This window comes from Microcaecilia unicolor, chromosome 10 (genome assembly GCF_901765095.1).
Source record: "Microcaecilia unicolor chromosome 10, aMicUni1.1, whole genome shotgun sequence".
Lineage (NCBI taxonomy): Eukaryota > Metazoa > Chordata > Amphibia > Gymnophiona > Siphonopidae > Microcaecilia > Microcaecilia unicolor.
Genome location: NC_044040.1, coordinates 18,023,215 through 18,037,016, shown reverse-complemented (window position 1 = coordinate 18,037,016; position 13,802 = coordinate 18,023,215). Strand labels below are relative to the sequence as shown.

The following is a 13,802-nucleotide window of genomic DNA, read 5'->3' as shown; positions in this document are numbered from 1 at the left end:
AGAATATACATCGAAAAATTCTCTCTTACCTGATAAGTTTCTTTCCTTTAGAACAGCAGATGAATCCAGAGATTAGTGGGTTGTGGCCATCTACCAGCAGGTGGAGATAGAGAGCACTGACTTGAAGTGCCTTATAAGACAGAATGCTCCTTTTTCTCCTTCCCCACATAAAATTTGAAATTTCCATACTGGAAACTAGAACCTGTGTGAAACACTGTATCCAAACAAAAACATAAGTTCTAACAGGGAGAATTAACCAAGAGGTCGCATGGCAAAAAAATCAGGGGGGGAGGGGGGTCCTCTGGATTCATCTGCTGCACTAAAGGAAATAAAATTATCAGGTAAGATATTACTTTTCGTTCCTTAGCACGAGCAGCAGATGAATCCAGAGATTAGTGGGATATAGCAAAGCAGTCCTTAAATAGGGTGGGAACTGGAAGCTCCTGCAGAAATCACTGAGACACTGAAGGAGATGTCCAAGTGAGCAGTGATGTCAAGACAGTAGTGCCTGGTGCAGGTATATATCGACGACCATGTCGCCACCCTGCAAATGTCCTCTAAGGAGAACAGGAATGCCTCCACCCAGGAAGTCACAACAGCCCGAAAAGAATGGGTCTGAAAACAGGCCAGAAACAGTTTATCCATCAACAAGTATATGGATGCAATAACTCCTTAACTCAGTAAGCAATAGTTGCTTTTGAAGCCGCCACCCCTTTAAGGGACCCCGAGCCAAGCACGAACAAATGACCCAACTGACAAAACTCATTGGTCACTTCTATATAACTGACATGGCAGACGTCAAGCAGATGCAGGGAGTTTAAAATCCCCAGGGTAAGAATCCTCCCAAAAGCTGGAAGAAACAATGGCTGATTGAAGTGAAAAGTCAGCACCACCTTAGGAAGATATGAGAGAACTGTGCACATCACCACCCCATCAGGGGTAAACCAGAGAAAGAGATCACTACAGGACAAAACCTGACTTTCGACGAGATTGAAATGAGAAACATCGCTTTCAGAGTAAGATCTTTCAAAGAAGCCCTACGCAATGGCTCGAACTAGTGCCCGAAGCACCAAACTGAGATTCCACTCTGGACAGGGAGGACATAGCGGAGGTTTAGGATGATTGACCCCATTCAGAAAGCGAATGACATCAGGATGTGAGGCTAACGACGACTGAAGAAGCTGGCCTCTATAACAGGATACAGCTGCTACCTGAACTCGCAGCAAATTGTACTCCAGACCTTTCACTAGGCGCCACCATCATCCATTAGAGAGGAAGCTCATAATCCTCAGACACCAGTGACTCAGAGTGTTAAAGAGGTCGCATGTGTGCCCAAGGCACCTCCTTCAAGGTCGCCACCATCAACCCCAGAACATAAGAATAGCCATACTGGGTCAGAACAATGGTCCATCTAGCCCAGTATCCTGCTTCCAGCAGTGGCCTATCCAGTTTACAAGTATCTGGCAGAACCTGAACATAATCCCAAATCCAAGGCAGAGGAGAGTGAAGGAGAAATCTGTCTGCAATTTGACACACCTCTGGATCTGGCAAAAAGGCCTTGCCCCGAGCTGTGTTGAAACATACTACTAGGTACTTGAGGACCTGCGTGGGAACCAGCTGGTTCTTGGGCAGGTAGATTATTCTCCTCAACAACTGTAAGAGATGTCCCGAGACGTGGCCCCGACAACTTTCCTGAAATGAAGATGCTCTGATTGGCCCATCATCCAGGTAAGGGTGGACTCAAGACACCCTGCTACTGCAAAAAGGCAGCCGCCACCACCATGATCTTGGAGAACGTTTGAGGCACTGTGACAAGACCGAAGGACATCACCTGAAACTGAAAATGCTGACCTAGCACAGCAAAGCAAAGGAATTTCTGATGTGGAGGCCACAAATAGGGATGTGAAAATACGCCTCCTTGAGGTCCAAGGTCCTGAGGAATTCCCCGACTACACCACCACCAGAACGTTTCCATGTGGAAGCAGTGGACCTTCAGAAACTTGCAGACTTGAGATTGAGAACCAGACAGTACTAGCCCCCTTTCTTGGGAACTACGAGAAATGGAATAATGACCCATCTGGCACTCCCCAGACAGAACTGGAATCACCCCACCCCCCAACTCCAGTAAAGACTGTAGAATAGAATGAATTGCTGCCCGCCTGCACAAGTTCTCCAAGAAAAAAAAATTCTGCAATGAGAGAGGCAAATACTAATTTGTAGCCTTCTCAAATAATGTCCAGGACCCACTTGTTTGCAGTAACGCAGGCCTACTCCGTGAAGAACAAGGACAGCTGTCTGCTGATCAGAGCCGAGGAGAGATCCGGCACCCTATCACTGGGGAGGCAGAGAAACGGAGGAAGCTCAGGCTGCTGGAGCAGAAGCCCGCTTGTCTGTCTGAAAGGACTGCTTATTCTGATATCTAGATCTTTGATTAAAGTTAGGGTGCAGCAGATGATACCAGCGTGCGTCCTTAAAACGAGGGTGAGCCTGGCTCGGCATCAAGAAGCTTTAACCTTATCCTCCAGCAGATGCTGGTTCTTGGAATCACAGAAATCCTTGACCAGCTCCTCCAAATCCTCCCCAAACAACAACTTACCTTCAAAAGGGAGTTTAGCCAGCCACTGTTTAGAGGCAGCATCCACCACACAATGATGCAACCACAGCAAACAACAGGCTGTTACCACAAAAGACATCTGCTTAGCAGACGCCCTAATTAAATCGTGCAAAGAATCAATCAGATACGCCAGATACCCAAGATGGTCCAGTTGCACCGAGTTTGAAGCCGTTGGGTGTCTTCGATGACATGGAAGGAAAAACGGCTTCGGCAAAATTAAATGATGCGATCGTGCCAAAAAAGTAAAGGGCACAAAAAGGGGAAAAGGCTGGCCGCGTCAAAAAGAAAGAAAACTTAGAAAGTGCCAAAAACTAAGGAAAAAAATGCTGTTTTTTTTTTTAAAGAACGAATAACGATATAAAGAAAAAAATATATATAAAATGAATCGTGAAGACTCTCTTTCCTGGGCCAGTGAAGCGAACAGGGAAAAACCACTTCACCTCACCGCGAACAAGAAAAAACTGAGCGGGAACGCTCATGCGACAGGCGGGAAATGGTGCGTGCGCTAGAAGGCTCTGACAAAATTTTAAAAATTTTGCCATTTCCTGGGCCGCCGTGGACGCCGACCCACATGTGAGAACAAGCAGCCTGCTTGTCCTCAGAGAAATCTTGCTTCAATCTGCTACATTTCTTTGAACAGGTGAATAAACATGTGGACAAAGGTGAGCTGGTTGATATTGTGTATTTGGATTTTTAGAAGGCATTTGACAAAGTACCTAATGAACGACCATAAGGAAATTAGAAAAAAAGTCATAGGATAGGAGGCAATGTCCTAATGTGGACTAAGAACTGGTTAAAAGATAGAAAACAGTAGGGTTAAATGGTCAATATTCTCAATGGGGAAGGGTAAATAGTGGTGTTCCCCAGGGATATATGCTGGGATCGCTGCTTTTTAACATATTTATAAATGATCTAGGAACGGGAACGAGTGAGGTGATTAAGTTTGCAGAAGACAAAGTTATTGAAAGTTGCTAAATCATAAGAAAACCTTAAGACTAGCTGACTGGGCATCCAAATGGCAGATGACATTTAATGTGACTGGGAAGAACCACCCAAAACTATAGCTACATGATGCAAGGTTCCACGTTAGGAGTCACAGATAATACGCTGAAACCCTCTGGCTCAGTGTGCAGCGGCAGTTAAAAAAGTAAATAGAATGTTAGAAATTAGGAAAGAAATGGAGAACAAAACTGATTATGCCTTTATATCGCTCCATGGTGCGACTGCACCTCGAATATCGTGTGCAATTTTGGTCAACCCATCTCAAAAAAGATATAGTGGAATTAGAAAAGGTACAGAGAAGGATGACAGAAATGATAAAGAGGATGGGACGACTTCCCTATGACGAAACGCTAAAGAGACTCAGCTTGAAGAAAGAACGGCTGACAGAAGATATGAAAAAGATGTCTGTAAAATACTGAGTGGAGTGGAATGGGTAGATGTGAATCGCTTGTTTACTTTTTCCAAAAATACAAGGACTAGGGTGCACACAATGAAGCTACTAAGAAAACTTAAAACAAATTGGAGAAAATATTTATTCACTCAACATGTAAACTCTGGAATTTGTTTCCAAAGAATGTGGTCAACACAGCTTAGCAGGGTTTAAAAAAGGTTTGGATAAATTCCTAAAAGAAAAGTCCATAAGCCACTAAGATTGACTTAAGAAATTGCACTGCTTATTTCTGGGATAAAACAGCATAAAATCTGTTTTACTCTTGGGATCTTGCCAGGTACTTCTGGATTGGCCACTGCTGGAAACAGAATACAGGACTTGATGGACCTTCAGTCTGCATAAGTATGTCAATGCTTATGTTCTTACTGTTTGGGAGAAAACACCTGACAGAGGTGAATGATCTGTGAATGTATTCCTCTACAGATACATTAAAAACTCTTGGAGTGCTTCAAGGTTGTGGGCAGACAAAAGCCACTATGATCATCTTTCAACCAAATTCCATTTTATCTGCAGAGAAATGCACCACCAGATTCTTCATCCTAGAAGAAAGTGTTTCTTCCAAACAATGGCCATCGATAGAAAAATTAAATTAAAAAAATGTAAACCTTTTATACTCGTTTCACCTTTTAAACTGAAACAATAAACATGTTTCAAATCAATAAAGCCATTTTCAGTGATATAACCAGCTATAAAATATGATTCCCCACCACTTTTTATTCTTCCACAAAACCTTATTTTGAAACTGCTTGTTTACCCAGTGGCGTTCCTGGGGGGAGTGGTCCGCCCCGGGTGCACGCCGCACGCGCCTGTCCGTCGTTCGTTCCATGCTCCCTCTGCCCCGGAACACGTTACTTCCTGTTCCGGGGCAGAGCGGGAGCATGGAACAAACGAAGGACAGGCGTGTGGTGCACCCAGGGGGGGGGGGGGGTGTCAGCCCCCCTAGGAATGCCACTGTGTTTACCTTCCACATAAAATTTAGATTTTGATGGAATTGTGTGTCCATTTCTTTTGTGGGTTACTACTATGTTGGTCAAACTTTGCATCTCATTTGATTTGATTGTGAACTATAGTATCAGTTTAAAAAATACCCCATATCACAATATGCTCAAAATAACACTGAACTAACCTATATCCCCTATAGAAAACAGAGTATTCAAAGTGTCGGTGGGCACATGGAAAGCAGGAGCTGAGGTCAATGGTAACTCTGGCAGAACTGAATAAATTGTTAAAAAGCTATTTTCAGGGGGGTGAAGAGAAAACTAGCACAATTATATAGTATTATGGTTCACTTCGTGAGCACCACCTGAAAAAAAAAATGGAGTGCGGTGTTTTAAGAGCAGCATAAATTACTTAGGGCTTCTTTTACAAAGCCTCGCTATTAATTCTTGGAGCAACAAATGAGAGAAAGACTATTCAATTCCTATGGGCTTCCTCATTTGCCACGCGGGAATTGCTAGCACGGCTTTGTAAAAGACCCCCCCAATTTTTCCAAATTAAGTTGGAGTAAACATTCTCCTGCACATGGTATTAGACAAATCTCTCACTAGCTACAAACCACAAAAAGTTCCAGTATCTTCTACATGGCTGTTCTGGTCCTGTGCATACCACCAGCAGGTGATTAAAAACTTGTGCAGGAACTCTTGCCTTTCCAGCTTTTACTTTAAATTTGCACCAACATTATCCAAGAGTGTCTTTACAGAACCTTCACGGGACAAAATATGGATTTCTCATTTATCTATGGAATCACAATGAAGATTTAAAAAAACTCATACTTTCAACACAATGAAAATAATAATCGCATTGCATAGAAAGTTCACTAATTCATGATGCAACCCATGGAAGATGCTTTTTAACATACATTCCGTTTCTGACAGCTTAAAATAGTGTATATATGTCTATGCATTAAGTAATAAGACCGAAGGATCGTCCTCCCGAATACTATGTGCACCCTGAAAGAAAAAGCAGTAAGTATAGGAGGGTATGCTAATCTCACAAAACATGCAGACTTATCACCTCTTCCTTCATGTGTCTAACTTTGATAACATTAGACTTTTACATTTTTTCTTTCCATTTACAATGGAACGTGGAAAGAGCATTTCATATTTAAGCGCATGCACACACACATGACACCATTTCGCTCTTGGTGTAAATTCACAAACAAGACTAAATGTTCATGTGACTGAATGTCAGGTCTAGTCAAATGTTAACCTCAAAGTAAAGGCTGTTATTTTGGTTTACAGAAGAACTTAGCATTTTCAGTATGCCATATTTTAATTTTCCTAGCTCCACACATTAGCTATGTTTATTCAAACCAAGACTAAAAAAATGTTAACTTGTAGCCAGGGGCGTATCTGGAATCCGGCGGTAGGGGGGGCCACAGCCAGAGAGGGGGGGCACATTTTTGCCTCCCTCCCCCCCCCCCCGCCGCCTCTCTCCACCCCCTCCCCGCCGTCAACCCTCCCCCGCTGCTTACTTTTGCTGGCGCCGAGGTCCGACCCGCAATCTTCGTTTTTCGTCTTCCTCCGTGGCCATGCTTCCAGGAAGTAACGCTGCAGTGCTGATTCGTTGAATCCAGTTCGACGTCTGACGCCGAACTGGATTCAACGAATCAGCACTGCAGCGTTACTTCCTGGAAGCATGGCCACGGAGGAAGACGAAAAACGGAGATTGCGGGTCGGACCTCGGCGCCAGCAAAAGTAAGCAGCGGGGGAGGGTTGACGGCGGGGAGGGGGGCCAGGGCGAAATCTGCGGGGGCCCAGGCCCCTGTGGCCCCACGCAGATACGCCCCTGCTTGTAGCTACACACACTTTTGATATGCTAAGTTATATAAGAATCTGTCCCACCCCTACTTCTTTTGTTCTTCTAGGCTTCGAGCTCTACTGGAACCAGACAGAACTTTGATCTGATGCCATAAGACTTCATTAACAACCAGTTGGGAATTTTTTTCCAACAATTTCATGTCCCTTCTCAACCTATATTTGGCCAATTACTGTGTCAAGAGTCCTCAAGACAGGGCACATGCACCAAGACTCCTAAAACTCTGCAACCATAGGCCTGAAATCTAGCCACTAGGTATCAAGATTGCCCAATGAGTCCCCCACCCAAGGGTTATTAACATTGCTTTCACATCATCTCTATCAAGGCTGACTGTAGGGTGGTGTAGTGCTTAGGTAGTTCAGCCAGAGCTGGGTGACAGAATTAAAGAACATGAGGGGAGGCCTGGCCCAGTACTGAAATCTGTGTGGACTGCTGCACTAACCCCTACTCCAGCAAAATGCAAGTGATGCTAGATATTAGGAGTGGAGCTAATATAATAGCAGAGGTCTCAGAAGCACAGGGCATAGAACCCAGGGCATTCACCTCAATTCCCACTCCCTTTCCAAAGATGGTTCTGAGCCCCAGCCTTAGCCAAAAAAAAAAAAGGCAAATCATCATGTCATGCAAAGAGAGCTGATTTTTCAGGACACCAAACATTCAGTAATTTGGAAATTAACTTACGCTTCATCGATGTTAGGATGAAAAATTTTATTCATGAATCCTGTAAAAGGAAATATTAGTTAACGGAAGAAACAAAGTACACACACAGTTCCTAGAAAGGGAAAGTAGTCTCTCCCACTGCCAAGAACTATCTGAATAATTTACAAAAGTAGAAAGGGAGAAAGGTATAGGACTCCTCCAAAAATAAAACTTGCTAGACATTTGATAAGGTAGTCGAGATACCTTTCTTGCATTAACAAATGTTTTAAGATGCAAACTTTGCATCAGTGATTCATTCCTTAGCTGAATTATTTAACTATAGAGGCAGTTAAACCTGAACATTGGGTTCTTACTGGCACTAAGTAATGGAAAGCTCACATTAACAGTTTTTTTTATATAAACATTAAAAAATGTTGGCAGATAAAGACCATATCATGCTAACACGACTGACAGAAACAGGTATCAATGGAACAGTACTTGCGTGGTTCAGATCCTATTTATCAGACAGTCAACAACCCATAACGTTTGGCAGCAACTCATCACCACCATGGACACTGATGTACGGTGTACCACAAGGAATCAATACTGTCACCTATTCTGTTTGTTCAATATCTACCTCAAGTCACTAGCTGAGCTGATTCAGTCAATGGACACTCAGTACTACATCTAAGCGGATGATATGCAGCTATTCATACCCATTGACAAGTAGTAGTGCTTGTCTGACATTGCTGTCTGGATGTCTCAACGCCACCTGAAATTAAACATGACCAAAACCGAGCTTCTCATTTTTCTCCCCCAAACCCACCTCCCCACTCCCCCCGTTTTCTATTTCTGTTGAGGGCTCTCTCATTCTCCCTGTCTCCTCAGCTCGAAACCTTGGGGTCATCTTTGACTCTTCTCTCTCCTTCTCTGCTCATATCCAGCAGATCGCCAAGACCTGTCGTTTCTTTCTTTACAACATCCGTAAAATCCGCCCCTTTCTTTCTGAGCACTCTACCAAAAACCTCATCCACACCCTTGTCACCTCTCGTTTAGACTACTGCAATCTGCTTCTTGCTGGCCTCCCACTTAGTCACCTCTCCCCTCTCCAATCTGTTTCAAAACTCTGCTGCCCGTCTCGTCTTCCGCCAGGGTAGCTTTACTCATACTACCCCTCTCCTCAAGTCGCTTCACTGGCTCCCTATCCGTTTTCACATCCTGTTCAAACTTCTTCTACTAACCTATAAATGTACTCACTCTGCTGCTCCCCAGTATCTCTCCACACTCGTTCTTCCCTACACCCCTTCCCGTGCACTCCGCTCCATGTATAAATCCTTCTTATCTGTTCCCTTCTCTACTACTGCCAACTCCAGACTTCGTGCCTTCTGTCTCGCTGCACCCTACGCCTGGAATAAACTTCCTGAGCCCCTATGTCTTCCCCATCCTTGGCCACCTTTAAATCTAGACTGAAAGCCCACTTCTTTAACATTGCTTTTGACTCGTAACCACTCACCTCCACCTCCCTCCTCTCCTCCTTCCTGTGCACATTAATTGATTTGCTTACTTTATTTTTTGTCTATTAGATTGTAAGCTCTTTGAGCAGGGACTGTCTTTCTTCTATGTTTGTGCAGCGCTGCGTACGCCTTGTAGCGCTATAGAAATGCTAAATAGTAGTAATAGTAGTAGTAGTAGTAATTGAACCTGACTTACCTACAGCCTTGAATAAACTGATTACCAGTCAATCATCAATTCAAGAATGGGCTCAACACAACAAACTTTGCCTGAACCTAAGTAAAACCAAGCTTCTCTGGGTCCCTAACAAAAGTGGATACATAACCAACATCAAAATCCCCTCCCCATCAAATCACAAGTCAGGAACCTTGGAATACAACACTTGCTCTGATTCCCCAAATCCAAGCAACCTTCAAGAGCTGCTTCTACTATTTGCGACAGCTACGTTGCCTCTCTCCTTACATCAAAAGGTAAATCTTACCCCAGTCGTGCATGCCATGATAACTTCCAAGACTGGATTACTGCAATGCACTATGCAACGGTCTGACTACAAAGGCCTGCACCAGCTCCAATTGATTCAGAATGCTGCAGCAAGACTCATAGAAGGTTGCAAGTGACGTGACCACTTCACACCATTTTTGCAAAAACTTCATTGGCTACCAACACAATATAGGACTAAATTTAAAACTCTGTCTGATCTTCAAGGCCCTTAAAGGAAATGGCCCCAAGTACCTGAAAAATAGGATGATCCTCCACACACCGCCAAGTACACTAAGGTCCTCTCAAGAACTAATTACTAACCACACCCTCTCCAAAAGACATTACACGATGTGATACCCACAGGCGAGCCTTCTCCAGAGTAGCCCCAACACTCCGGAATGCACTGCCTGAAAGGTTCCGCTTAACACAAGACTCTCTCTACTTCAGGAAGAAGGTAAAAGCTTGGCTCTAACTTGTTAGTCTCACTCACACGAGTGGCAAGGGCTGTACGTACTGCAGCAGGATATGTTTATCCACTCCTACCCTAGCTGAGATAATATTTAACCATCTCTCTGACCTCATGTGCAACTTTCTTTAAATCAGTCACCTTATTTTCTAACTCTTCTTACTCTCTTACCTATCTATATGTTCTATCTTTGCTTTACCCTTCACTATCAATTAAAATGTTCTATTACATATTGTGTTGACATTGTAAGTATAATAGTTTTACTACTGTAATTGCCTATTGCTCATGATTGATCTATTCTTTCTGTACACCGCCTTGAGTGAATTCTTTCAAAAAGGAGGTAAATAAATCCTAATAAATAAAATAGGGCCTATCCAGTCTGCCCATCCATGCCAACTACTCTCCCTATCATTCCCTTAAAGATCCTATGTACTTCTCCCAAGCTCTCTTGAATTCAGATACTGTTTTCATCTCCACCATGTCCACCGGGAAGCTGTCAATGAATTCATCACCCTTGCTGTGAAGTATTTCCTCAGGTTACTTCTGAGTCTATTCCCTTTCACCTTCATCCTATTCTCCCTAATTCCAGAGCTTCCTTTCAATTGAAAGAGACTCACCTAAACTCATAGACCTGTGTCAAGACCACTTGGTTAAATTTCAGAAGATATGGGCACTATATGAAACCTAAAGGACCAAAAAGGAAGACTATAGCATTGATAATTGACTAGATGGACACATCCTGTTGACTGCGCCCTACTCTGGGTTTCCTAAGCGAGAATGAATGAGCAGGGTTAGTATTTAAGGCACTTCTAGAAGAGCAGCGGGGGAGGGAAGGGAGGATTATTAATCTCAGGACACTATACACATCTGCAAATTGAGATACACCCTGTAAACTGTTTTCTGTATGTTTGGATAGTATCAAGTAAATAAAGAGTTTCCATTTAAAAAAACAAAAACAAACGTTGCCTCGTGTGCATTTATGCCGCATAGGTATTAATGTCTTCCCTTCCCTTAACACCATCCCCCTTATCCAATTCTTGTTTAGTTCAAGTTTCTCCCTGGTTGTTCCTTAACCTCTTCCTAATTCCCTCCTCCCCTGTCATACATAGTAACATAGTAGATGACGGCAGAAAAAGACCTGCACGGTCCAGCCAGTCTGCCCAACAAGATAAACTCATATGTGCTACTTTTTGTGTATACCTTACCTTGATTTGTATCTGTCATTTTCAGGGTACAGACCGTATAAGTCTGCCCAGCACTATCCCTGCTTCCCAACCACCGGCTCTGGCACAGGCTGTATAAGTCTGCCCAGCACAATCCCTGCCTCCCAACCAGCCCCCCCACCCCCCACCACCGGCTCTGCCACCCAATCTCGGCTAAGCTTCTGAGGATCCATTCCCTTGGAACAGGATTCCTTTATGTTTATCCCACGGTACCGTGGGAAGGAGATCAATGGCGATGCTTCTTAGCCTTCGCTCAACGCCCGTCATCGACACTCCTCGGTACCGATGAGTAGGACGTGGAATCCTCACGCCTCCTCGGGTCTGGGGGGCCTGCATAGCAGTAGGCCTGGAGACAGGTGGAGACCCACTCAATGCCTCGCTGCTCCCAGCTCGAAGTGGTCTCTCGGCAGCCATTACCTGGACTCTTGGTGCTGCTTCCTTCGACGTCGACGCCACCGACCTCGGTACCGATGTCGATGCCGACATCGCAGCTGCGACAAGGAGCTGACAGCCAAGAGCCTCCCCGAACTTCTCTCTTTTGGAAGCTTCCTTGTGATCATGTTATGAGGGCAGGTGAAGACCACAAGGTTTACCCAAGTGTGCCCACTTCACACTCTCACTGCCAGCACAGTTTTTAATGCCCTTCCCCCAAAAGCTAGCACAAAATCTGGGGATAGCTAGACATTAAAATAAAGCACGCAGCACATTTCCAATCAGCTGTAAAGGAACCACGTCACACATTTTAAAAGATCCAGCCAGGGGTATTGATGACCTCAAAGTTAGATAAAAATTGGACACCCTGCAGCTCTGCTCTGTCTTCTATAGTCCTTCAATGATTGATTGATGTATGGATGTGTATCTTTACTTTCCTGTCTTTATATTTTGGAGTTTTTTTTTCTAGTTAATATTGTCTTTGTAAACCGCTCTGATTTATATTCAACATGATCAGTATGGCAAATGTTTAATAAACAATCTCTCTCCTATCATGCCATTCTTCCGAAGAATACATATTGAGAGCTTTAAGTCTGCCCCCATATACTTTATGACAAAGACCACTGACCATTTTAGTAGCTGCCTTCTGGACCAACTCCATCCTGATTATATCTTTTTGAAGGTGCAGTCTCCAGAATAGTACATAATATTCTAAATGAGGTCTCAGAATCTTATACTGAGGCATCACCACCTCTTTCCTACTGGCCATTTCTCTCCCTATGCACCCAAGCATCCTTCTAGCATTTGTAGTCACCTTTTCTACCTGCTTGACCACCTTAAGATCATCACACATGATCATACCCAAGCCCCGCTAATCTTTCGTGTACAAAAGTTCTTTACACCCTAAAACTATACCATTCCCTCAGGTTTTTGCAGCCCAAATGTATGACCCTGCACTTAGCATTAAATCTAAGCTTCCAAATTCCAGACCATTCCTCTAACATCACTAAGTCCTTCCTCATGTTATCCACACCATCAAGAATGCCCATCCTATTGCAGATTTTGGTATCATCTGCAAAGAAGCATATCTTACCAGACAGCCCTTCAGGAATATCACTTACAAAATGTTAGAAAGAACCAGCCCAAGAAACGAACCTTGCAGCATGCCACTGGTAACATCATTTCCTCAGAATGAGCTCCATTTACCACTACCCTCTGTCGCCTTTCACTCAATCAATTCCTAACCTAGTCATTTACTTTAGAAGCCATACAAAGGGCACTCAGTTTGTTAGTTATCTATGCGGAACTCTGTCAAAGCTTTGCTAAAATCTAAATACACTATATCTAGCTCTCTCCCTCGATCCAACTTTCTGGTCATCCAGTCAAATCAGATTTGTCTGACAAGATCTGCCTCTAGTGAAATCACAGTTGCCTCGGGTCCTGTAATCCATTGGATTCCAAAACCTTTATTACTCTCTCTGTTTTAAAAGCATTTCCATTAATTTACTTACTACAGAAGTCAGACTTACCAGTCTGTTAGTTCCCAACCTTTTCCTTACTTCTGCTATTGTGGAACCAAGAGCAAAAGCTGACATTAGCAAAATTTAATTTTACAAAACAATCTGCTATCATTAAACCAAACAGAGACCATTAGATAAAATATTTCTGAAATAGCCAGAATTTCAGCTTTTTACGAAATTTCAAGTACTCTAGCTCCATTCTAAGATCCGATGGCATAGAGATCCATTTATATTCTTGTGACAGTCTAAGACTTTGTAAATAAGTGATACTATCCAGTGGAGATGGGTGGAAAACGGAGAGGAAAATCACTATATATATATATATATATATATATATATATATATATATATATATATATATATATATATATATATATATATAAAGGACCACACCAATATCTACTTTAAACCATGGAAAACATTAGCTTCACAGAACAATTTTAAGTATTTACTTTAATAACAAGCTTGAAGATTGTTCAGAACCCTTATTTTATCATCCTCACTTTAATATTCCTTTATCTCTTCTTTGTTCTGTTTGTCCTAGATTGTAAGCTCTGTCGAGCAGGGACTGTCTCTTCATGTTCAAGTGACCAGCGCTGCGTACGTCTAGTAGCGCTTTAGAAATTATAAGTAGTATTAGAAGATT

General features: G+C 43.1%; 1 protein-coding gene across 1 annotated transcript in view; it reads right to left on the bottom strand.

The window, feature by feature from the left end:
* Window positions 1-13,802, bottom strand: part of UBE2H (ubiquitin conjugating enzyme E2 H) — a 140,275-nt gene that overhangs the window by 59,912 nt on the left and 66,561 nt on the right. The window contains exon 5 of the mRNA XM_030217018.1: window positions 7,566-7,605. Coding sequence (XP_030072878.1) covers window positions 7,566-7,605 — 40 coding nt within the window. The remainder of the gene's footprint in view (window positions 1-7,565; window positions 7,606-13,802) is intronic.